This window comes from Phycomyces blakesleeanus, assembly GCF_001638985.1.
Source record: "Phycomyces blakesleeanus NRRL 1555(-) unplaced genomic scaffold PHYBLscaffold_1, whole genome shotgun sequence".
NCBI classification, from domain to species: domain Eukaryota; kingdom Fungi; phylum Mucoromycota; class Mucoromycetes; order Mucorales; family Phycomycetaceae; genus Phycomyces; species Phycomyces blakesleeanus.
In genome coordinates this window covers 563,888-588,865 of record NW_017265134.1, presented here as the reverse complement: position 1 = coordinate 588,865, position 24,978 = coordinate 563,888, and the positions used below count along the sequence as shown (strand labels likewise).

General features: G+C 34.8%; 8 protein-coding genes across 8 annotated transcripts; 6 read left to right on the top strand and 2 right to left on the bottom strand.

Moving 5' to 3' along the window:
- Positions 1-424: 424 nt before the first annotated feature.
- Positions 425-1,840, top strand: PHYBLDRAFT_61496 (hypothetical protein; the record flags this gene model as incomplete). Its single annotated transcript, XM_018440811.1, has 3 exons — positions 425-868; positions 933-1,727; positions 1,796-1,840. The coding sequence occupies 3 exons, from the start codon at positions 425-427 to the stop codon at positions 1,838-1,840; spliced, it is 1,284 nt and encodes a 427-aa protein (XP_018298485.1).
- A 1,296-nt stretch (positions 1,841-3,136) lies between these two features.
- On the top strand, positions 3,137-5,585 carry PHYBLDRAFT_161090 (hypothetical protein; the record flags this gene model as incomplete). Its single annotated transcript, XM_018434343.1, has 9 exons — positions 3,137-3,238; positions 3,329-3,477; positions 3,608-3,624; positions 3,684-3,888; positions 3,969-4,226; positions 4,298-4,359; positions 4,470-4,787; positions 4,912-5,102; positions 5,214-5,585. The coding sequence occupies 9 exons, from the start codon at positions 3,137-3,139 to the stop codon at positions 5,583-5,585; spliced, it is 1,674 nt and encodes a 557-aa protein (XP_018298484.1).
- Positions 5,586-7,197: 1,612 nt separating this feature from the next.
- On the top strand, positions 7,198-8,253 carry PHYBLDRAFT_138003 (cyclin; the record flags this gene model as incomplete). The annotated part of the gene is made up of 3 exons (XM_018429915.1): positions 7,198-7,279; positions 7,370-7,588; positions 7,916-8,253. 3 exons carry the CDS (start codon positions 7,198-7,200, stop codon positions 8,251-8,253), a joined length of 639 nt encoding a protein of 212 aa, XP_018298483.1.
- Positions 8,254-8,885: 632 nt separating this feature from the next.
- PHYBLDRAFT_17816 (hypothetical protein) lies at positions 8,886-9,881 on the top strand (the record flags this gene model as incomplete). Its single annotated transcript, XM_018437960.1, has 5 exons — positions 8,886-8,949; positions 9,073-9,124; positions 9,184-9,324; positions 9,464-9,510; positions 9,583-9,881. 5 exons carry the CDS (start codon positions 8,886-8,888, stop codon positions 9,879-9,881), a joined length of 603 nt encoding a protein of 200 aa, XP_018298482.1.
- A 153-nt stretch (positions 9,882-10,034) lies between these two features.
- Positions 10,035-11,968, bottom strand: PHYBLDRAFT_178599 (hypothetical protein). Its single transcript, XM_018438014.1, has 5 exons — positions 11,671-11,968; positions 11,289-11,473; positions 11,009-11,158; positions 10,749-10,846; positions 10,035-10,657 (listed from the first exon to the last, which is right to left on the bottom strand). The coding sequence occupies exons 1-5, from the start codon at positions 11,948-11,950 to the stop codon at positions 10,276-10,278; spliced, it is 1,095 nt and encodes a 364-aa protein (XP_018298481.1). The 5' UTR covers positions 11,951-11,968; the 3' UTR covers positions 10,035-10,275.
- Positions 11,969-14,378: 2,410 nt separating this feature from the next.
- Positions 14,379-14,996, top strand: PHYBLDRAFT_178598 (hypothetical protein; the record flags this gene model as incomplete). Its single annotated transcript, XM_018438013.1, has 3 exons — positions 14,379-14,439; positions 14,587-14,679; positions 14,813-14,996. The coding sequence occupies 3 exons, from the start codon at positions 14,379-14,381 to the stop codon at positions 14,833-14,835; spliced, it is 177 nt and encodes a 58-aa protein (XP_018298480.1). The 3' UTR covers positions 14,836-14,996.
- A 51-nt stretch (positions 14,997-15,047) lies between these two features.
- PHYBLDRAFT_137999 (hypothetical protein) lies at positions 15,048-18,548 on the bottom strand (the record flags this gene model as incomplete). Its single annotated transcript, XM_018429914.1, has 10 exons — positions 15,048-15,871; positions 15,977-16,119; positions 16,206-16,271; positions 16,364-17,045; positions 17,166-17,389; positions 17,462-17,567; positions 17,699-17,814; positions 17,890-17,989; positions 18,150-18,283; positions 18,364-18,548. 10 exons carry the CDS (start codon positions 18,546-18,548, stop codon positions 15,048-15,050), a joined length of 2,580 nt encoding a protein of 859 aa, XP_018298479.1.
- Positions 18,549-19,206: 658 nt separating this feature from the next.
- On the top strand, positions 19,207-20,890 carry PHYBLDRAFT_36918 (hypothetical protein). The gene is made up of 7 exons (XM_018440086.1): positions 19,207-19,284; positions 19,501-19,605; positions 19,844-19,890; positions 20,056-20,221; positions 20,334-20,445; positions 20,571-20,677; positions 20,743-20,890. The coding sequence occupies exons 1-7, from the start codon at positions 19,219-19,221 to the stop codon at positions 20,806-20,808; spliced, it is 669 nt and encodes a 222-aa protein (XP_018298478.1). The 5' UTR covers positions 19,207-19,218; the 3' UTR covers positions 20,809-20,890.
- The last annotated feature ends 4,088 nt before the right edge of the window (positions 20,891-24,978 follow it).

Here is a 24,978-nt window from a genome sequence, read left to right as displayed (position 1 = left end):
GTAACAGACTTAATAATAAATCCCACTCACTCAGATATATATATATAAAGAGAATTGATAAAAAATATTAGTCCAATAATCATTAGTGTTGAATTAAAGTATCTGTGTAGTGTCAGATGACCCCAAGAGAGCAAGAAGTAATAAACTCCGTCGTGACTTTTCTGGATGAGTTTCCCTTTCATACAAATTTATATATATATATATATGTGTGTTGTTTGAACATTTCATTTTTACACACACACGCTTACTCACTCACTCACCCATTCATTCACTAAAAAGACGTATATAATACATATATACATATATTTTGTATATTTAGATTTATCAATATATTCTTGTTCTCATATTTATATTTTATACTTTTTTTGTTTTATCTTTATCTTTTTTATTTTATTTTATTTTTTTAAATACAACAACTCTTACTATGCTTACACGACTACCAAATGAACTTCTTGATGTTGTACTTGGGAGACTAGAGTACGATGACCTCGACACACTCTCGACCCTAGAGTCTCTTCGACCAATTGTTCAGCACCACCTCAACCAACATTTTCATTATCATTGCACGATTGCGTCTCTGCTGCGCTCATTCGAATCCCTTGGTGTGGATGAACGTCGGGACCATGAAATGCGGAGTGGATTAGCAATGGAGCTCCTGCAGTTCATTTGTCATATCGTAGAGAATCACGAACAGCAAAACAGGCAGACAACATTCACCGATCTTCTCGACACACTACAGAAACTGGTTACACGCCGGATTCTTTCTCCAGATCTCCAAGTCGGATTAGAGCAGGATTATGCTTCACTTTGTCTGGAAGTTCGAAGGACTTATATGCACACCCCGGCTATACGGGTACTTCATGACTATGTAAGGCTATAATGATAATATTCTTCTTTTTTTTATTAATAATAATAATAATAATAAAATACAGAAATACCGCAGGCGTAGTACTAAATACCCATTGGCCCCTTTCTTACCTCGGGACTATGCATGGTTGTGGCGGGCCCAATGTGCAAAGGTGTCTGAGCTATTGAAAACGAATGATTACCGGGCATGGGCTAGCACACGGGAGGTCCATGTGCGATTTGCTCACTTTTTTGGATGCCTGTTCGAAGTTACGAGTCTTTATTTGGAATCGAACATCAGTGGCACGTTTGAGGAGTGCGTGGGCGAGGCTCTTGTGAGTGGAAATGTCGAGAGTCTGTTGGTGTTGTGTGTGGCAGCAGAAAAGCCAGTTGACGTGGACGACATGTGCATGATGGTAACCCAGGCTGGAGAAGAGTTTTGGAGTTATCTGGACACAGTAAATGTCTTATTTCCACACGCAGAACCAGCCACAACAACAATGACAACAGTAACAGCAGAAATAAATACAAATACAGTAATAACAGGAGCAACACCAGGAGTAACGCCAGGAGATGCTAGTAGAGAAGAGGAATTAATGGCAGGAGGATCATTACTTGTACCGGCAATCGTGTCAGCCGCAGCAGCGCTATCAGCAATATCAGCAGCAGAACAAGCAGCGGCAGCAAGAGCAAGAGCAAGAGCAAGAGCAAGAACAAGAACAAGAGCAAGAGTGATAACAAGGGAAACACAACCTCAATCATTACACGAGCCACTTGAGCCACTTGAGCCACTTGAGCCACACGAGCCACACGAACCGCTTCCTGATTGGATGATCGCTGACCGGTACAAAGTAACTGCAGATGCCAGGTTGCGTCTCAAGGTAAGAAGGATTTGGAATTGCGTATTGTTTTTTTTAATTTGTTCAATTGCTTGATTTTTATCATTCAGTTGATGAATGGATTGTTCAATAAAGGCTGGCATTGGTTCAACTAGTTAAAATCCCAAAATGTACTTGTTTAACTCCACCATATTTTACTCACTTTTCCTTTCTCTCTATTATCTTTATCTTTTTCTCTCTTTTTTGGGTGTGTGTATGTATGTGTGCGTAGTGTGTGCGTTAATTGAGCGGGACATCAATAAACGCATAATTTAACAGTCGCAGTGACCTCAGATCTGACATTGCCACCCCACATACACACACACACACACACACACCTTACATTTTGTACTCAGTCTTTCCCTTTTTTTTTTATTTTTATTATTATTATTATTATTATTACATATTTATACATTTTTCTTTGTGCTTTAATACCCAATACCCAAATATTCAAATACACGAACACGAGCAAGAACGCAAGCCATTCGTTAAAATTAATTTTTATTATATATATACCTATATTATCTAGCCCTTAGTATTTCACCTTTTTAATCATTTCATTCTACATAACAAGCTCATACACATAAATATGTATATATTCAATATACGTGTAAATATTCCAATGGAATAAATCAAATAAAATAAAATACCATTTATTTTTGACTATTTTTTTTTAAAAAAAAAAAATTCAATTTCAATTTCAATGTCAATTTTGAATTTTGTTGCTTTCCTTATTCAACATATTATTGTAATATTAATATATACTTCTTTATTTATTTTATTTTATTTTATTAAATAATTACTATTTAATTATATATTATATTATTGTCATTATTATCTACTTTATGTGCGTATTGTTGTATCGTCTTTTATGATCACATTACCTGTATCTCCAAAGGCACGACTATACATCATTAGCAGGTATTTTTAATACACGCATACATTATCGATTGCCATTCTGCAATGTCTAATGTTCAAGTGACATGTTGTCATTATTATTATATTTACAAAGTTTTGTGTCAATTGGTGGATTCCTGGTAAGACTCATCAACTTGTCTTTTCTTATTCTTTATATATATATATATATTGTCTTGGGCTTCTAACAAGAGAAAGAGAGAAAGTACTTAATCAAATTGCTGTTTTTTTATTATTATTATTATCAATGTATATATATACTTTTACGTATCCATGCATATATATATGTACACGTACTTAGTATGGGTAAGCCACTGTTATTATTAGTATAGTCATGATAATAATTAATTGTCAATAATATTAATGTAATTTGATATAATTCAATACTAATTTCCCTCTCTATTTTTATATATTATATTCTATTTTATTTTGTTACCAATGAAAATCAATCAATCAATACAAGTCTGGACAACGGTATAGTTTCTGCGTGTCTTGTTATGCCAAGTTTCCAGAATACATTTGGGGTCCAAAATCCTGCCGATCTTGATGGTATCGCTGCTATGGGTTTAGCTTACCTTACTGCCATATTTTCTTCATTGGTACTTTCTTTTTTTCTTTCTTTATCTTTTAATTAATTATATACCTTTTTAACAACATATCAATGCTAATTATGATGCTAATATCAATAGACTACAGGTTATTTTATCGATCGATTGGGAAGAAAAAAGATATTCTATATTGCAAGTATAATACACATCACAGGCTCAATAATACAAGTCGCATCAAACACGCTATCAGTATTTTTGGTGGGAAGAGGTGTTTCTGGAATTGCCTTGGGGTGAGTGAAAAGAATGGGTTCAATTGATCAATTAAAAATAAATAAAGAGAGAGATAGTAATAAATTATAGCTATTAATTTTGACATGCATTTATATATATATGTATAAATATTGTTTACAGAATTTATAGCTTATTGATTCCACTATGTAAGTTACATACATACATATTATTATTACTTGTCTATTAAATTAATTTTCTTTATTAGATCAAAGCGAATTAGCAAAGGCATCAAATCGTGGTAGAATGATATGCATATACCAAATTGGCACAACAATGGGTTCATGTGTTGCCTTTTGGATGTGCTTTGGTACCTTTTATTTTTCAGAAAACAATAATTGGAAAATACCTTTTGCTGTTCAATTGATCCCGCCACTAATAATGTTATCCGGATTATGGGCTATACCAGAAAGGTAATATATATATATATATATATATATAGATACATACACTAACAGAAACCTAAATGTTATGTATATACTTTGTTTTAAAGTCCTCGCTGGCTCATTTATCGAGAACATTACGATGAAGCAAAATACATACTCGAACAATTACGCGACAAAACTGACGGTGATATGGATGCGAGAATGGAGTTTACCGGAATTGTACAAGACGTTTCATTTGACAAGATATACACCACAAACCCATACACGGCATTATTTCAAACCGGCACCACAAACTACAGAAGACGAACCCTTCTTGGAATCGGTATCCATGCTTTTACACAGCTTACCGGAATCAATGCACTATTGTAAGAAATATTTATTTATTTATTTATTTATTTATACTTGATCTTACTAATCGATTGCTTAATTTGTACAGATATTATCTTCCAGATGTATTAGAAGCCGCAGGAATAAAATATAGACACACAGCATTAATTGGTAAGTTACTACCTAATCTATAGTACACTTCATAAAGTCAAAATTAAAATTGTTAAATACTGATAATAATAATAATAATTGAACATTTATTAATGTAAAAACAAAACCAGGCAATTGTGTGGGTGGATCGGTTAGTTTCTTGGCCACACTTCCGATCTTCTTTTACATTGATCGGCTAGACCGAAGATTGATTATGACAGCCGGCGCATTGGTCATGGGGATTTCACTCGTAGTCATCTCGGCTGTTACGGCCCGATTCGCAGAACGGATTGTTACTCACGGCAGCGATGTGTACCAGGGAATGGATTTCAGCTCGACAACATATTTGAGCAGCGAAGCAGCAACCTATGTGATCCTTGTATTCCTAATCATATTCTTCAGTGGATTTTCGCTGAGTTGGGGATCAATGGGATGGATCTATCCAGCAGGTATATAAAACAATAGCTTTTTGATTTCTCTCTATATCGCTGCTTTGTGAGAGAATAAGAGAGATAGTAACTACATCAAGTATAATGGCGATAATATGCTAATGACTATATTTATCTATTGTAGAGATTTACCCTCAATTGATCCGTGCTAATGCAATGGGTGTAACGACTGCATCAAGTTATCTTTTCAACCTGATAATTACCATCATATCACCTTTCATGTTTCGTAGCATTCTGTGGGGTGCATACTTGTTCTATGGTTTGTTCTGTTTTATAATCATATGTGCCGTCCGTCGATTCTACCCAGAGACAAAGGTAAATAAATAAATCAATGAAGTGTTATTATTGCATTTTTTAATTATAATAATAATAATAATAATAATAATAATAATAATAATAATAATATCATCGTTTGTGGTTATATAGAGAAAACCATTGGAGGAAATTAACCTGGTATTCAGTGGGGCTTTGGTTGATAAGCAACCAGGGGCTCATCATCCAACTACTGCAGCAGAGGCACTATTGAGGATGGAACAACTGCGATACCGAGACAGGTGCCTAAAGTACGAACAGTCGATCCAAGAGTTTGACGACATGTGTCGTCCAACCAACCGTTTGAATAGCACACCTTCGGGCTGTGTGTCTATTAGCATGCCGGAGGGTCGACCATATAGACCACCTCTTAATCAAATGACACCGATATCCGAACACTCGACTGAAGAACACAGTACTCTTAACAACCATCGCCCTCTGATTGTACCCCCAAATTTGGATACTGTTCATCCGACCCATACTTAACAACCACTGGAAGAAGCCAAGAAAAAAGAAGAAGAAGAAAAGAAAAAAAAAGAAAGAAAAAAAACGCAAAAACACAAAAAATGCAAAAATGCAACAACGCAACAACGCAAAAACTGAAAAAAGAAAATCGAAAACCACACCATCACCAATTTTATTGATTGATTGATTGATTGATCAATTGATCAATTGATCAATTTGTTTATTTATTTATTTACTTATCATATGTACATATACCCTCTACATACCTACACCTACACAGCACAGCACAGTGATACAGTAAAGCAACAAAAACAATTGAACTGTACACCGACATAGAGCATTACACAACACGACACAACACACTAAACTACAGCGCACTACACTAAACATATGCACACTTGTATATAGCACCATCACACGCACACGCACACGCACACGCACAAATGCAAATGCAAACAAACGCGTGAACTGTAAATTATATTTTTCAAATATATATATAAATGTATATATATATAAATGTATATTTATTTTAAACTGGATTAAATCATGTTTTACAATTTATTTAATACGAGTCCTTTTTATTTAATTCTGCCTGCCTGTCTGTATTTTGTTATTTCTTGAGAATCTTGTTTTGTTTTTTATTTGACATGTGTGAATGTGTGTTTGTGTGAGAGAGTATTGATTTGAAAAAGGAAAGAAATTCACTCAAATTGAAACAACAAATAAATAAATAAATAAATAAATAGAATAGTCTAGACCTGTAACCGGTCCAATAATAAAAATCATTATTACTATTATTATTATTTTATAATTGACAAGCCTTGATTTGTTGCTCTTACTTTACAGAGATAGATAAATAGATAGATAAAGACGATACAATCAAGTAATTAGATATTTTACACATCTGCATATATTATGTGTTAATGATTTACTATTACTATCCCTACAAATAAAGAAATAGAGAAACAGAGGCAAGGAGACAATATGTACTTTTATATACATATACTGTCTATCTGGCTGTCAGCCTGTCTATTTTCCTGTCTTATCGCTATGACAACAACAAAAAAGGACATCTCCCTATATTACCGGATTTGAATATACTATTCTCATCATTGGGTTGCTACCCTTTTTTTTCTTTTTTCTTTTCTTCTTCTTTGAATTCTGCTGTATTTTTCTTTTCTTTTACTCTTTTCACTTCTCTGTCCTTTGTATATAAATACATTTTGTAAGGAGTGATGCCAAGAACGAAAAAAAGAGAAAAACCAAAAAAGAAGAAATAGCCAATTAATGGTACTGCCGGAATGCAGTATACTTTGATACCACCAAGACCTCTGTAGGATATAGAGATATACAAATTGAAATAAGTATATATATATATATAAAAGAAATAGAATTCCTGGGAGAGGGGGGGGGGAGTACAAGACAATCAATAAAATAGACTATCAAAATAAGATAATACATAAGACAGAAAGAGAAAGAGCAAATAATATCAGTATCAGTATCAGTATCAGTATCAATATTAATAATTTTTCTTTCTTTCTTTTTTATTTATTTATTAAAAATTAAAAATAAAATTAAAATACAATAAAATAATAATTATCTCCAGACTTCTTCTTTATTCAATTTCTTTCCCATGCTGCTTCAAAATTCTCCTTCTCTTCCACCCCAGCCGTCCACCCCCACCGAAATACTGGCTCTTCCTTCAGTTCTGATAGGTTAGTTTATAAGAATTTATTCAATTATATTGTAGTCTGCAGATTAATTTTCTTTTTAGATGCTATTGATATTAATGATTTATAAAATAGATTTTATGGCCATGACAGTGTGCGATCTTATACCTTCTAGAAAATGCAAATCTCAGCAGAATACCTTTGGGCAAGATAGACACCCTATGCCAGAACTAGTTCATTTCATTCAAAAGATCACATTTTCAGCCGGTGTCAACTGCCGTACTGCCCTCGTGGCTCTCATCTACCTTGATCGCGCAAAGGCCGCGTTACCCAAAGGTGCTGCTGGTGGCCACGGTAATTTTTTTTTTATGATTATGATTATGATTATGATTCTGTATATTTAAATATATAATAGATGTCCCCCCCACTTTACCTACCTACCTACCTACCTACCTACCTACCTACCTACACACACCTATATATAAACATAAATATATATATACAGATATCACAGCATATTCCATAAATGAATTTCTATTTTATTTATATATTCTATTATATTTTATGAAAGAAAGAAAGAAAAAAAAAGGGGGGAGAGATAGAGAGAATATAAAAATAAAAATAAAAATAAAATTATCTAATATGGATATACCATATATACTATATATTTCTATTTTTAAGATACTCCTCATCGTATGTTTCTTGCTAGTATGCTATTGGCATCAAAGTATTTGCGTGGAACGCGATGGTCGCCACCATTCTCTCCTCACCAGCCACTACTACCAACCGTACCTTCATCATGGCAACATTACTACTCTTATCTTTCCAGTAATCCTTCTTATTGTCTCGGCCCACTGACCAATGCCCAGCTATCCAATCTGTGTTCTGGCCTGTTCTCACTCGAGCAAGTCAATACTATCGAACGCGCCTTTCTAAAACTCATCGACTATAGATGTTGGGTAGACGACCTGGAAGTCAAGGAATTTGTACTCAAGCACCGTGTAGATTTTTCTCTTTAATGTTTTTTTTTATTATTATTATTTTAATTATAATATCCTATTTTAGAAGAACAAACTTTATTATTATCATTATTCATTCATTCATTTATTTATTTATTCATTACTCTGGCCCTCGCCTTTAACAACTAACCTCATATTATCTATATCAATACACACACACATATATATATACATTTAGCTTTTCAATAATACTATAGCACACCACAAAACACCATATTACTCTATATTACACCACTATATAATACGAATATATGCACATACCAATTATCATAAAATATCATCAATTATTATAAATAATAATAATAAAAAAAAAACAGCAAAATTAACAGTGAAAGTGAAAGCGAAATAAATACTATATCATATTGGCATATTGGCATATATATTTATATTTATATTATTATTATTTTATTATTTTATTTAAGAAATCCAATCGGCATTAGCCACGCATAATTTTTGATAGGTAAAATAAAATAAAATAAAATAAAATATTATAATTCATTAATTAAATACTTTAGACTATCCTCTTTGTTGCTGTTGTCGTTCTTACCTTTTACGCAATCATCTTTCATATATATATATATATAAAAGAAAATAATACCATGCGTCTTTTGTGTGTACTCCAAGCCATCTGTATGGCTGCTTCCTTTGCTGTCAGTGCTCAGGCCCTCAAAACTCCTCCTACTACATTACAGATCGGTAAAGTCAAATAGCAACAACAATAAAGGTTGATCACAATGACGATGGAAATTATAATGACCATGGCAATGACAATAATCTAAACTTATCTATTGTATTTCATTCATTATTAATTAATCACAGGAATTAAAAAGAAGATTCCTGAAGAGCAATGTACTATTCGTTCGCGTGATGGGTAAGCAAATAATAACTAATATATATATTGGAAACACTTGCTTATTTTTTTTTTCTCAGTGATTCACTTTCAATGCACTATACTGGTACCTTGTTTGAAACTGGTGACAAGTTTGACAGCAGTGTTGACCGCAACCAGCCACTTGAGTTCACCCTTGGCACTGGTCGTGTCATCAAAGGATGGGACCTTGGATTGAAAAAGTATGAAGAATTATTTTTTATTATAATCAATTAAATTAGACTTTGAAATACCAATGTTGCTAATCAATTCTATTTGTTTTATATATATATATATCTCATCCATTCCATTTATTCACTCCAAAAAAAAACACCCATTTAGTATGTGCATTGGTGAAAAGCGTCGATTGGTTATCCCTCCCCATTTGGGTAAGTCAACGTTTATAATCACTCTTTTTTTTTTCCAAGTCATTCATTCATTTATTCATTGGTTTGATAAAGGTTACGGCGCAAATGGAATGGGAAGCGCTATCCCAGGTGGATCTACCCTTGTGTTCGATGTAGAGTTGGTCGATATCCATCGCAGCAACCCTGACAGCCCTACTACTGGCCAGGAAAAGCAGGAGTTTGTAAAGCCTCTCAATGCTCCTGGCTTGGATTTCACTTCACCAATCTTCTTGTTTTCTGCCGTGGGTGTGTCTGCATTGTTGGTCATCGTCTATCTTGCCACAAAGTCTGGCGAAAAAGTAAAGGAAGAACCAAAGGTTGATCAAACCACCGAGGATTCCAAAAAGGATTAAAATTGAAAAAAAAAATTAAAAATTAATATAGTTATATTTATATTTATATATAAAATGGATCATTCAACATTTATAAGAGCTTTATAGAGACAGAGAGAGAGAGAGAGAGAGAGAGAGAGAGAGAGAAATAATGCGTATTATTGTTATTATTTTGTGATGTAACATGTGTAGACACTTTATTTTATTGTATTTTTTTCATGGTTGAGTCTATGCCATTCTTGTGTAAAGAGATAGATAGATAGATAGATAGATAGAGAAATATATGATATTTTGATTTCACGTCCCATCCCCTCCCTTCTCCACTAATATATCTTGGGTTGTTTGTTGTTCATGTATGTGTGTAATATGTATGTAAATTCTTCGTCTTCGTCTTCTTCGTTTTGTGTTTTATTTATTACTCTGCCTTCTCCTCTACGGGCTTTGCCTCCTCGGGCTGAGCCTTCTCTTCTACTGCTGCTGGTGCTGGTGCTGGTACTTCTGCTGCGGGTGCTGCTTCTGTTTCTGCTGGTGCTGCTGGTGCTTCTGCTACTGGTGCGACTGGTGCTTCTGCTACTGGTGCGGCTGTGGGCATTTCCTCGTCAACGGTTTCTTTTACTGTCTGCTCCTTCTTTGCAAATTTGTTCTGCTTCTTATGTTCATGATCTCCCTTACGCTTGTTGTTGTGAGTAGGGCGAGGAGGAGCAGGTCTGAATGCATTGAATTCATAATGCTTTTTGTAGTGTTTGTTGAAGGGCTTGTTGACGGGCTTGTTCTTCTTAAGCTCAGCGTGCTGGGTGCTAAAAGAAACAATAGAAACAATAAGAAACCATATACCATTATTTTTCTATAATAATTAGAAAGAAAGAAAAAAGAAACTATCAGACTTACGATGTTTGAACAAAAAGCTTGGTACCACGGAACTCCCATTCCTTGGCGGCAGCCTTCTCGGAAAGTTCGGGAGTAGCAAATTCAACAATAGCAGAGCCCTATTTTCATATTATATATATAACAGCAATAGTAAAAGAAAAATAAGTAAAATGAATAAATGAAACAAATTAACGTAAACTAAATTCAATTAATTTTATGACAGCTTTATCCTTCTATTTTCAAATGATATTTATGTATGAATTCAGACCCGTCTTTATTACCTTCATCTTGTTGTGGAACTTCTTGAAACGAAGAGCGAGAACTTCACCTACGGTCTCAAAGAGTTCCTCGAGTTCGTTCTGGAGAGCAATCATGTTTTCAGCAGCAATGGAGCGATCATCAATACCAGCATCAACCAAAGGAAGGTTGTTCTATTATTATTTTTATAAAGAAAAAATTAGTAAATAATCATAATCATAATAACAATAATAATTTCTTAATTGCTACTTTTACTTTTACTTTTACTCATTTTTAGTATTAGTACTCTAATCAATTACTCACAACATAGATGGAACGGATTTCGTGATTGACTTCGACGGGAGTGGTCTTGCGTCTAATGTTCTTGGCTTCCTCATCGATCTCCAACAAGTCAGAGGGAACTTCCTTCAAGGCAGCAATGATGGTGTTCAAATCGTCGCAGATTGTCTGCATCTTCTTGAAGCTGGCAACCTTCTCAATAGGGACCCCTGTTGAATTGAAATGTAAGAAGTATGACAATGATTAGTTGACTTGATTCTTTCCCTTTAAAGCATAAAATAGAGACCTAGAGTAGCGCTCTCTATTCAAAATACGTCTCTAATAATTTCCATTTTTTTCTTTGAAAAAAGAAATTGCATATATATATATATATCTACACACACACACGTGTGTACAAGATACTTACATCCAGTTCCAGTGCTTCCGGTCAAAGTCCAGAGGTACTTGTCGTAAGGCAAGTTAGAGTCACCAAAGTAGAAGTTGAACTGCTTGCGGATTTTGTCATTGATGGAAGTTACAGGCTTCTCTTGAGCAGGAGCCTCGGTGACCTCTTGAGCAGGAGCCTCGGTGACCTCTTGAGCAGGAGCTTCGGTAGTCTCTTGGACGGGAGCAACTGTGGTCTCTTGAACGGGAGCAGCGGTGTTCTCCTGGACGGAAGGTACGGCGTTTTCTTGGACGGCGCTCATGGTTACTATACTCGATACAAAAAAGAGAGAAAGAGAAGGAAGAGTAGAGAGAAAAAAAAAGAAAGAGATTTTTTTTTCATATTTAAAACAACGAATACTAGAATTTTATATTTTTTCTACATTGATCGTCACAAAAAAAAAACAGACCCAAAAAGTGTGACGGAATTAAAGTGATTTATATATATATATTTTTTATATACATACACATTTCTTTAGTTCTCTGGTCTTCTTTGGAAATCACCAATTTTATTTTTAGTCGCTAATTTCTAGACTACTTATTCACCCACACAACACTTAAGGGTGGTCAATTGAATGCCTTTTTCTTCTTCTTTTTTTTTAAACCAATTAGGATTAACTACTAATATTTTTTTTGAAAGTAAAAAGAAAATTAAACGAAATACAAAAAGAATGATAAAAATCTACAATTTGAAAAGCTTACAATTCAAGAATCCAAGGCATATTTTATTATTATCATTATTACTATATAGTATGTGAAAATGTCAAAAATTGCATTACAGTCTTCTTATTAAAAAGGGAACAAAATGAATAAGCCACACATGAAGCACTGTTTTTTTTTGTAATCATCTTTATCAAGGCAATTAAAATATGGAAATAAAGATCTCTTTGCAATCTATATATCTTTATCTTATAAAATAAATTTATTATATGCTAGCATTAACCTTTTCTTTCTTCTTCTTGACAATTCTTATAACCAAAGCATAAGGTAGCAATGGAAGTAGCTATATGAAAGGTTCAATTACAAAAGAAAGAAAATGCTTGATATTTGATTTCAATTTTCTTGTTAGAATTATTAAAACTTGTAAAACTTGAAAGTCCACCTTTGAATCTCTAAACTTTGTACGACTTTTTTTATCTATATATACTAGAGCTCTACATCGTAGATAGTACAAAACAAAGTCAAAATGATTTAGTTATTTTTTTTTTAAAAAAAAAACACACACACACACACACATCAAAGTGCAATATTATATATGAAATCCCATTCTTTAATTTTCACTTTCCGACATTTTTTTTGCTACTTTACTTGTAGCACATAAAAAATAGGCCGTTTAGTAAAATATTTTCTAAAGTAAGCCTTTAAGTCCGAAGTCTGAAAATTTTGCTTTTTTGATTATACGACATTAGGAGAAACAAAATATTGAAACACCGTCGCATTTTTTTTTGTGTAGGAAAACTGCTAGCCTCACAAAAATGCCACGCTCCCAGGTGTTTTTAAATTACTAAAAAAAGCTTAGACAGTTTGAGTTCCAAAAATGCCCTGCAATCTGCCAGAAATACTTGACATTTGAAATTCATATTAATTATTTTATTTTTTTATTTTATTTTATTTTTGCTTTTTTACGAGTTTTCAGTTAGTCTTTGATTTTTTATTTTTATTTGATAACAAGTAATTGACCCTCTTATTCCAATCATAATTGTATTTAAATATTATACTGCAATGCAATTGAGGTATTTGTGATTGATTTTGGGTTAGTATCTCAATATTAGAAAAAATAGATACTGTGAGAGTGTTATTTATTAAAGAAAGTTAAAATAATATTCGAAATATTCGGAAATGACTTTTGTATATTATGTCAATATTAGAAAGAGTATATACTGTGAGAGTGCTATTTATTAAAGAGGTAGAATAATATGCTTATATATCAATCGATAAAGACTTTCTTTTTCTTACTATTCAATTTGCCTCTCTTAATATTTGTACCTCTGCTGTGCCACGTCTGGCGCACAAAATCTACGCACGCACACATAAATCTACCTACACACACATAAATCCACCCAGGCACACATAAATTCACTCGGACACACACAAAAATCTTTTTTATGATGAATTCTAGCCCTATATAAAGAATAAATTAACAAATAATTAACATACTTTTTGAAAGTAAAGCTCCCCCCATACCCTCAAGTTTTATGTATATATTCGCTACGAAAAGTCCAAATACTATATATTATAGCTAATTTGTAAAAATGAGTTGAGCAGTTTATTGAATGGATAGTAGACTTTAAGTGATGTGGTTGCAAAATAGTAAGAAGATTTGCAGAGAATTTAAAGGCAAAGTCTAAATTACGTGCTTATATTCCAACTTTTTAAAGACATAGAATATTTTTGGTTTCATGAATCGAGAGAATTCGAGTTAAAGCCAAATCCGAGGCCATTAATATTGATGCTTTTTTTTTACAATTATCTCGTACATCTTTGATTGTATAGAGTATAAAAAAAAAAGTCAAAAAAAAAGAGGAGTGAGATGAAGGGAGGAAAGGAGATGAGGGGGGGGGGGGGGGAGGGGGTTTTGACAGGAAGTGACTGTTAAATAATGTGCAAATAGACTCAACCTTCAGATCTGGCTTTTTATTTTTTTTATTTTTTTTTTGTTTCTTCACTTGTTCTCAACAACGCATTACAACCATGGAAGGCTATCAGTCCACCCCAATCCGCCCACCTGTCGCCATGACCTACATCTGTGCTGGTATGGGCCAATTTTTCTTTTAAGAAAAAGAAAATCAAATGCTGCATTTATACTAGATATAAATATTTATGCACAAATGATCAATTTCATTTTCACAATGATCTAATGTTGATACTTTATATTCATTTTTTCTTATATGTAAATTAGATTGCGGCGCTGAGAATCAGCTCAAACCCAGAGAGCCAATTCGTTGCCAGGATTGTGGCCACAGAATCATGTACAAGAAGAGAACCAAGAGAAGTACGTCTTTTTTTTTTAAAAAAAAAAGAAAAAGAAATGAAAGACCAAAATCGAATAGTACAACAATTTGAATAACTTATCGATGTCGAGCTATCTCTAATCCCAAACCTAATCTTCTTTTTCTCTTATTTAGTGGTACAATTCGAGGCTCGTTAAAGAAAGAGATATTTCTCTTGATGTTTGTGGCATGCTACATTGTTTGTAAATAACATATTTCTCTTAAAAAACCAACAAAAAAAAAACACCAAAAACAACAAAAAAATAAGAAACCTTTTTGTTTTTAATCAAATAATATCTCCATATACTTAAGAAGGAATATATATATGGATGTGCGTGGGTGTGTTTATACTAGCGTTGTTCTGTCAATTTCAAATTTCACCTCGACTCAACATAAGAACGTATTGAAGCTCTTCGTCGTATTCATCTTGCAAATTCGACGAGCCTTTGCTTTGATTCTCTGCAATCAACGGTTCTATCACACGGCTCCTCACATCACTCCAATTGTGTGTATTAACAGTGAGAGAAGGAGTATGAATGCCACCATTGTCGCCTTTGTCTTGGCTGTTGTTTGTGGTGGTAGTGGCGTTTATGCTGCCACTGACAGTTGGCCATGAACGAATCAAGTCGATTTCAGGAAAATCGTTTTCTGCCGTTTCTTTGCCACGAGAAACCAAACCAGCTTGATTGGGTTGGAGTGAGGGGATAAAACTATTGCTACCAAGGCTGCTACCACTACCACTATCAATACTACTATTATTGCTGCTGTGATTTACTGCGGCTTTGGTTGCCAAAATTTCTTGATCACAGTACTGCTCGTTTTCTGTCAAACTCAGACTAGCAATGACAGCCCTGAGAAGGTCTTCATCCTCTTCGTCATTGATGTAATCACCGTTATTTATGTCGTTTTTGGCACCCCCAGAAGAACCTTGTTGTTGTTGTTCGTGTGATACATAGCCACGGTTTGATACCATTTCCTCTTGGGACAACATGGTAGCATATGCCAGCATCTCTTCGTCGGACAGTCCACCCAAGGTCAACTTATGTACCTTTTTAGCCTTTACAAACCGCTCCTTCTTTTCCTGGGACAGTTTTTCTGTAGAGTCCTTGAGCTCTTGCTTGATCTCGTAGTGAAGGTTTTGATCACGGAGACCAGCACCGGGTGCCTTTACTTTCTCTCTTAAATTACGTTGGGCTAACAAAGAGAGGGCGTTAAATATAACATAATATAAAAAAAGCACGCTATCTATCTATCTGTTTATCTAAATATTTAAATAATTTTCATAGCTATGTCACTCACCAAGCAATTGTTTGTTGGGTGAAAAATCCCATGTCTTTAAGTGGTGCCCGATGGCAGCTACTCCCTTGTAATCACTGCACATAATCTTGTTCACTCGCATAATGCTAATATCATTACGATCTACTGGTGCGTTTCTTGGGATTCTGATAATCAAAGGGTGCGTGAGCAATAATGGTAATCCCTGGGGAGACGTGTATCTAATGCATGTAAAAAAATTGTGCTGACTTACTTATTTCCAAGCACATTGATTATAGCGGCAGTAATAGGATTCCATATTCTTATCCACCCATCATTACTTAGATAGATAGATATATAGTACAACAAATACAAGACTTTAGATACTAGTCCTTCTTTGATCAAATATATATATATATAAATAAAGCTTACCTTCCAGTAACAATCTTAAAAGCATCTATATAAATTGAACTGATGGCTGCGATATGGCCATGCATCACCTTTAAAGGCCTAACAAGACCATCTTTCTCGATAGAATCTCCATCCCACAAATATACTGTGCCAGTCGAGTCACCTGTGACCATAATCTGAGTCGTCTTTACTGCCACAATTTCTCGAGTACTTTGCGAAATCACGGTACTGTCTCCTTTTACGTAGCTGTGTATGTTCTTAAAGCCAGAACCAGAACTATGACCAGAACCAGAATCAACAGCAAGAGCTCCGGCTGGAAGGGCGGTGTCCCACTCCATACATGTTACCTTGCCCAATTTTTCTTTGGGCTCAAAAATTGCAACACACTCTCCATTGTTGATACTGAACTTTCTGACTTGATAGGTGTCACCATAGGCCACCATCAACATCTCTGACTTTGGATCGTATCTAATCGATTTTACGGGTGTGCTTTTGTCGACAATCGGCGGAGATATCACTCTACGATTGTCAGCAACATCATCGGATTCATCGTTTGAGCTTTCTCCGTTACGTCGTTGTTCACGGTAGCGCTTTACCAGCTCGTTCAATTGAATATCCCAGATCACAATTGCTCCATTTCCAAAACCTGCAATTATGTGTCCATCATGTGTTGTTTCTAGGCAAGTTGGCTGCCCATCCACACCTACCAAAAATTTGAAAAGAAAATATTTTGTAAGTAAATGAATAATGATGCTGATGATTACAATCACAGTGCTGTGTTATACATGTATATACATTTGTAATTGTATTTCGTTTTACATACCATGAAGATTCTTTACACAAGTTCCCTCGGAAATACTCCAGATCTTGATCCGCGAATCATCCCCAGCACTGAGAAAGACATCATGGGTTGACTTTGAGAACGCAAAGGCTCTCACGACACCTCGGTGAAATTCAGAAAATATCTTGGGTCGTCTTCCATCATGAGTCTTGTTACGGATTGTCAAGGAGATATAACCATGACCAGATCCCCACAGAATACGACTCCTACAAAACTACAATGTAAGAATAGTCATATACATACATATATACATATAATAAAGGATAACTGTATCTTACTGATCCACATGTACACACGTCAAAGCCATAGGAATCTGTACACCTGAGCAGAATAGTAATGGCTTTTCCATTTTCCCGGTGTCTATATTGCATCTGGCACCAAGACCTTTGTATAGTCGAAGATTAGATAATGATTATCATTCTTTTTTTTCATTTCTTTCTTTCTTTAAATATAATAATTTTCGAGTATATAGTATTACTGGAGGGGGGTGAAGGATGTTTAGGAAAATCAATTACCATGTTCTGCAGCCCCCATTGTCATCGAAGAGTTTTCAAAATCCACAAACATATCGTCAATGGTTCTGATCATTGGATCCAAAGTCATGACTGTTCCTCTTCCTTTTTCCCATTTACTAGAGTTTAATTATCAGTAAACCAAAACCAAAGTAACGGCTCAATACTTTATGTGATCATAAATAAATACTTACCGAAGAAGATCAGCTCGAAGAATGTACTCCAATTTCCAGCTACTCGGTCTCAAGCGCTTATGAGGTTGGGATCCAAAATAAGACACAAATGCAGTTTTCCCTATTTAATTTTAATTTATTTAATTTATTTTTATTAGCAAAATGATGAAAAAGAAGAAGAAGAGTAGTTATATTAGCTTTATGTATTTGATACCATAGTATCGGAATGTACCACTTGTGCCTGAACACACTCACAAATATAAAACGTTTGTATAACTTACAACAACTATCGTCATTCACAATATGGCGCCAGAGGTGGCATACTTTTGCTGCTGTGGTAAGACAGACCGGATTTAGTTGTGCAAAAACATGAGTGAGTAGCTCTACAGAGAGTTGTTGGATGTAGCATGGTGCACTATATACAATGTTATTAAATGGAGTTGGTTAGTGCCCTTTCTTTTTTTTTGTTATTATTATTTAGCTGGTGTGGTTTACTTTGGATCTACAGGTGGGAGACCCTTTCGTCCTTTCTTAAAAGCATTTCCAAGCTCAGGTAGAGTGGAAGGTCCAGAGGAAGATTTGACAGAGCCATGATTGGATGTATAATAATTAGTTTGTTGATCGTGTGGAGTGTCGCAGTCAAATGAAGTAGTGTTGTAGGAGTCTGAAACGAAAGACATGAAATGGGTGAAAGGAATACGAGTTAATGGGGGTCTTGACCAGTGTGAGAATGATAGCAAAAATAAAACAGAAAAAAATATCAAGCTTATTTTTGTGTTTCTCTATAAAGTAAAAAAAAAAAAAGAAAAAATAAATAAAGAAAGATGTTGTTTGGGGGTAGAAGAAGAAGAGGTTTTCCGCTATTATAATAATAATAATTTATTTATTTTTGGTAGAAGAAATAAGCGTTGAATAAACAGCTGAATTATACAATATTATATAACATTATATAATACAATATATATTATATATGTAAAAGCTTGTAAAAATCGTGCTTTTTTTTTTATATATATAGGCTCTTCTTCTTATACTTCTTCTTCTTCTTGCTAGCTGGCTAGTTGACTGTTTGTGACAGCTTTTATGCCTTTTAACTAAATCTTTATATTTGGCTGTTTAATGGAAGCTTTATACTTTGTAACCTTCAACTTCCAGCTTCCGTTTCTATCTAAATTTGCCCTTTTGGTCTCTCAGTTTTTGAGTTTCTTTATTCGGGCTTTTTAATTTTATTTATATATAGATTATATTCTTATTTTTTTTATTTTATTATTATTATTATTATTGGTTACGCTTATAATTCCCTCTAAAGAACATTTATTCCTTCTTCTTTTCTTCATTCGAATTCTTTACACAATGAACAGACTATTTGGAACCTCTAAAAAGACACCAAAACCTACACTCAACGACGCAATATCTTCGGTAAAAATCAAATAAAATAAAATCAAATAATATAAAATCAATATATTATATTATATTTTTGAAACAAAGTTTTGGTTTCTTTCTTTATTCCTTTTGTGTGCCTGTGTGTTTTATGCCTCTATGTGTGTGTGTATTGGAGTGCTTAGCAGAATTATTTGTAGTAACATTCTTTACCTTTCTTTATTTATTTTCTCTTACTGTTCTGGATTTCAACAGACGGATGGTCGTGCTGATGCTGTTGAAGTCAAAGTCAAGAAACTTGATGCTGAACTTACAAGGTACAGAGATCAGATGAAGAAAATGAGAGATGGACCTGCCAAGGTATTATTCTTTTTATTATTATAAATATTGCTGCGGATATTGCCTTTTTGCTGTTGCTGTTTTTGCTGCTGTTATTATAATTATTAGTATAAAAAAGAAATAGACAGTTAGGCATTGTAAAGGGTTTATAAAAGATAAAATAAAATAAAATAAAGAATGAATGTACGAATGAATAAATGAATGATAGAGTGTCTTTGGCTCAGTGCAAATCCATCAATGCTTTATTTGTTTGATGTAGAGTGCAGTACAGCAAAAGGCGTTGAGAGTCTTGAAACAAAAAAAACTGTGAGTAAATTAATGCCAAGACACACTACACACTACACACTACACACACTATATACACACATAAATAATTAAATAAATGTGTGTGTGCAGTGAGTGAGTGAGTGAGTGAGTGAGTGAGTGGGTGGGTGTCAAACATAATATTTTGACTAATAAATATTTATCAAGCTATGAGGCTCAGCGAGACAACTTACAGCAACAGTCCTTTAATATGGAACAAGCACAAATGACAACCGAAAATTTGCGTAATGTTATGGCTACAGTAGATGCTATGCAGACAGCGAATAAGGAAATGAAAAAGCAATACAAGAATGTTGACTTGGACAAGATTGATGTAAGACTCTTTCCTTTCCTTTCCTTTTCTTTTCTTTTCTTTTCTTTTTTCTTTGTGGTAATATTAAATTGAGACTAACAATATATACATATAATACATATATAATACATAGCAATTGCAAGATGAAATGGAGGATTTAATGGAGGCTGCAAACGAAGTTCAAGAATCACTTGGTCGATCTTATAATTTGCCTGATGATATTGATGAAGATGACCTTGCAGCAGGTAAAGTATTAAGATATACATTATATTCATATTGTCAGATGAAATTAGATACAAGTTAAAAGCCTATGCATTATCTTTATCTCTATTTATTTATTTGTGTTTGTCACTCACTAATCATCATACAGAATTGGATGCTCTTGGTGATGAGCTTGATTTTGAAGACGAAGTCCCTTCTTATCTACAGGATCCTACTGAGGATCTTCCAAAGGTTGCCGAAACAGATCCTAAACAGGTACTTGGCAAACTACAACACAAGTCTATTCTTTCCTTGTTTTCTAATATTTATATTTATAACAGCAGCACGAGATATTGTTGGATGAATTTGGACTTCCAATAGCTGCCCAGACCCCAATGAAAGCATAATATCAAATATCAAATATAAATAAATAAATAAATAAATAATAATAAAAGAAAGAAAAAAGAGGCAGGCAAATGTTTAAACTTTATACAAGCACATCAGAATATCATATTTGACGTAATGGGAGAAAGGAAGGGAATGGAACCAAGAGAGAGATAAAAGAAATGAAGGGGGGGAAAAAAGGCTAGGAGGTTGAAGGGAACTTGATTATAACCACTTTCCATTAGAGACAGTTGTGTGACTTTGAAGCGTTTTGAGTCTGCCTTATTCTTGACTTTTGCGACATCTTGGGGATTCTTTCTTGTTCATTTTAAAATAATAAATAAGAAATAATAATAACGACAACAATAACAATGCTTCATCACCCATTTCAAGAGTCATTCTGGTCTCCTAATGCAGCTATAGACCCAGTCCCAAACTTTTCTATAGGATTAAATGTACTCCATCAAAAGCTACATCAATCTGTTGAAGAAAACTCGGTGATTGTACAATATCTTCGACGTCGTATTGCCGCAGAACAAGGTTACGCCGATCTTCTTTTGGCATTGGCACCCAATGACTCATTAAACACAGCATTCGAACGAGACGTTGGAGCAAGCCTAAAGAAAAGTTTTGAGATTGTTCGTTCTGAGAGTGGCGAAACAGCACAAGGCCATCTCTCTCGGGCCGCTAATCTAACAGAAGCTGCTCTTGATCCTCTCGAGAGACTGACCACACGTTACCAGCGGATTGTCACAACCACCAAGGCCACAATGGACAAACGAATCGCTTCGTTTGAACTTGTGGCAGGCACAGTAGAACAACTCCGAACATCCTATGTGGCAAAATGTCGTGCGGTTCAAACCCAAGACCTTGACTACATTCCTCCCCTCCCGTATTCGGACCTGCAGATTCGCCTGGGCAAGTGGGCATTCACTTACAGAGAAATCACTCGAGTTCTTTATCAGATGCAGGAGGACTACCGTCAGGAATTCAATCGCACCAAAGAAGAGGAAGATATTTCATTGACAGGCAGCTATGTGTACAACTGGGTCCATGGCTACTGTTCTAGACTGATAGCAAACGAGAACATTGGCCAGAGCGAGTCATTTGACTCTGGAAGACTGGACACCGAAGAAAAGCTTATCCAGCTCGAGTCAATGGAGATCTGCCGAGACCTTCTTCAGCAATGTTTCTTGCATTCTGTATCAGCATCGGCACCTGGATCGACAGCAGAAACAGTACCGGAAATAGCAGCAGTAAAAACACACGTGTTTGACAGTTCCCCAGACCGTCTCTACCGGATCCACAAACAACCACTCAGCGGCCTGAAGGGTAGTACACTAGTCCGGAAATACGATCCCGCAAAACCTGGATTTGACGAATCAAAAACACCTACCCCAGGGGCTTTTGGAGGTATCTTTGAGCGCTGGAATCATAAACACCACGAAGAATATCGACAGATCGCTATTCAAGAAATGTTTGAAGCCGACAAGATCTATAAAGAAGCAGTGAGAAAGGCTGAGCGTATGCGCATGGAAACAGAACAAATACTGGTAATATATACCCTTTTTTCTTCTTTTTTCTTCTTCTGTATCTCTTACAATGTGGATGTGCATTATTTTCTACGGTGTTTTTCTTTTCAAAATATATGTGTATGTAGTTTATGCATTATGAAGAGATGGAAAGTCTTGAATTAGAAAGAATCCAGACCATAAAACAAGGTAAAATAAAATAAAGAAGACTAATTCTTCAACCAAATAAATAAATAACATAAAATGCTAATTAATGGTAATTTTACAGCATTCATTAGTATAGCTGCATCCTTGTCCAATACGATACCTCTGTGCAAAGAAATGTACGACCGTATGATGCTCTACCAGGAAACTCTGAGACCCGACAAAGATGTCCGGTTTATCGTGGAGCAATATCGTACTGGTCGATACTGCCCTCGTCCGATTATTTACCAAAATCATTTTCATGGCCCTGCATCTGGTAAGTGCATGTGTGTACGGTCATGTTATCTAATTATATAGAGAGAGAAAGAGAAAAGCAGATCTTTCAATTAATAAAGTCAATTACAAATGAATTAAAGCTGTGGTGGTTTAAAATGTGTTTGTGTATATATTATATATATATATATATCTGTGTGTGTATGTGTATGTGCATGCATATGTATGTATTAGGTCAAGTATTTGGCATTTCTTTGGAAGAGTTAGCTCGCGCACGTCAGCTGATAGTACCCCCATTGATTTCACAAGGCCTTGTCGTCATTGAATCTGGTTAGATACTTTAAAACTAGTTTTTCAACAAAATAAAATAAATATAAGATAAACTGTGGATACGCTGGTAAAGCTAACACGTCTTTTCTTTCTCTTCTTCTTCTTCTTTCTCTTCTTCTTATTTCAACAACTCTTTAGGTTTCACCAAGCTGTATGATGAAGGTATGCTATATTTTGATTGTATTAGTAATAATTGCTGATATGCAAATACCTGTCATTTTTAAACGTATATATGTATATATAATATCAGAGAAAAACAAGGCATGGACTACACAATTGCCACTTGATCGTGTACATGCAGCAAGAGAGGAAGTCAATCATTCTCCGGTGGCAATGACAGCAGACTACCTAAGACGCTACGATGTTTTATTACTGGCCTCACTTATCCGATTATTTCTTATGGAGATCCCGGAATGTTTGTTAACCTTTGAACTTTATGAACCTTTTAAGCTCATTTATACAAACTGTAAGGATGATTATTGAGTTGGATAAACAAGATAACAAGCCAAATAACTTAATTAATGTTATTATTATTATTATTATTATTATTATTATTACCATAGGGACTCAGGATGACGAAAGCCGTTTAGTCTCGATTACTAAGCTTCTAGCTACTCTCCCTACTACAAACTATTATACCCTAAAGACCCTAATGAAACACTTTCACAAGTAAGTAGCACTTTTTTCTTGGTGTGTGCAAGCGTATGTACTTGTATGATACGTACCTATATATATATATATACGCTTTATCTAAACGATCCCAAAGGCTATTTAAAGAATCAGATGATGAACATAATACAGAATTGCTGGATAATTTGGCTACCACATTTGGTCACATACTCATTCGGCCACAAATTGAGACTACAATTCGGATTTATGACAAACATCCCCAACGCCTATTGCGTGATCTTATAAAGAGCTTTGACGATATTTTTTTTGCAGAGGCATACAAGATCCAGACAGACCATTCAAATAGACGACCTGGGGTAACAAATACTGACTCTTCAAGCAAAGAACCTTCACTTGATGCACCATCATTTTCTTCTACTCTTTCCTCGACCACCTCTGTACCTAATTCTTCGACCACAACTGGCACTACTAACCAAACATCGTCCGACAGTGATACTTCAGCGCCGACTCTGAATAGTGTCACCAATCAGGATTTGAAGCCAAGTGTATCTGCTACGCCTGCTCGTCGTCGGACTCTTCTTTCTTTTATGAGGAGAAGCGTAGACCCTGAACCAACCACACAAGGACCGAATGAGTCTGTAGCCCCAAAGGATAGTGAACCGAGACGATCTAAATCTGGACCTGCAACTGCAACTGCAACTACAACTACAACCGCAAATGGAACTAAAACTGGAACTGCATCTGCAACTGGACCTGGCCTTAGAAAGCCAATATATGTTCCATCTGCGAGTATGTTATTCGAGGATCCTGAAGACACGTCTTCCAATCTACTCCCTTTATCACCCACATACCCTCCTTCTATTTCCACCATCTCAACTCAGAAAAGAGATTCAATGCCTCTGATACAGATGGACGAGGTGCTGTCACCCATTCAGAAGACCAATACTCCTCCTAAAAAGAGTACAGAATTATCAGTCAAGCATATCCAGCACAAATCGATAGATAGTTTGTTGGTTGATGATAAAAGTAGTATAAGTTCATTTTTTGATGATGAAGATTTGTAGAGTTTTATAAGCACGAATCTTTTCTGCTTATTATTCTTTTTTTTTTTAAAAAAAAAAAAAATTCGATCTGATTAAAATACCCAACTATTAAAAACTAGTAAATTCAATACCTTTATATAATTCACGGATGCTTTTGGTCTTGTATAAATATATGAACAATTCAATCTTTAATTTGTACATTAAAATTTACACCTCAAATACTCAATTTTCCGAATATGGT

What these genes read in the sequence shown, in the direction of transcription:
- PHYBLDRAFT_178599 (XM_018438014.1), bottom strand. Translation starts at nt 11,950, where the DNA reads ATGAGCGCCGTCCAAGAAAACGCCGTACCTTCCGTCCAGGAGAACACC. An exon ending in AAATCCGTTCCATCTATGTT is followed by an intron (nt 11,159 to 11,288) that starts GTGAGTAATTGA and finishes AAATAATAATAG; the next exon opens with AACAACCTTCCTTTGGTTGA. An exon ending in AAGCTTTTTGTTCAAACATC is followed by an intron (nt 10,658 to 10,748) that starts GTAAGTCTGATA and finishes TGTTTCTTTTAG; the next exon opens with CACCCAGCACGCTGAGCTTA.
- PHYBLDRAFT_36918 (XM_018440086.1), top strand. Translation starts at nt 19,219, where the DNA reads ATGAACAGACTATTTGGAACCTCTAAAAAGACACCAAAACCTACACTC. An exon ending in TCAACGACGCAATATCTTCG is followed by an intron (nt 19,285 to 19,500) that starts GTAAAAATCAAA and finishes GGATTTCAACAG; the next exon opens with ACGGATGGTCGTGCTGATGC. An exon ending in GTCTTGAAACAAAAAAAACT is followed by an intron (nt 19,891 to 20,055) that starts GTGAGTAAATTA and finishes ATATTTATCAAG; the next exon opens with CTATGAGGCTCAGCGAGACA.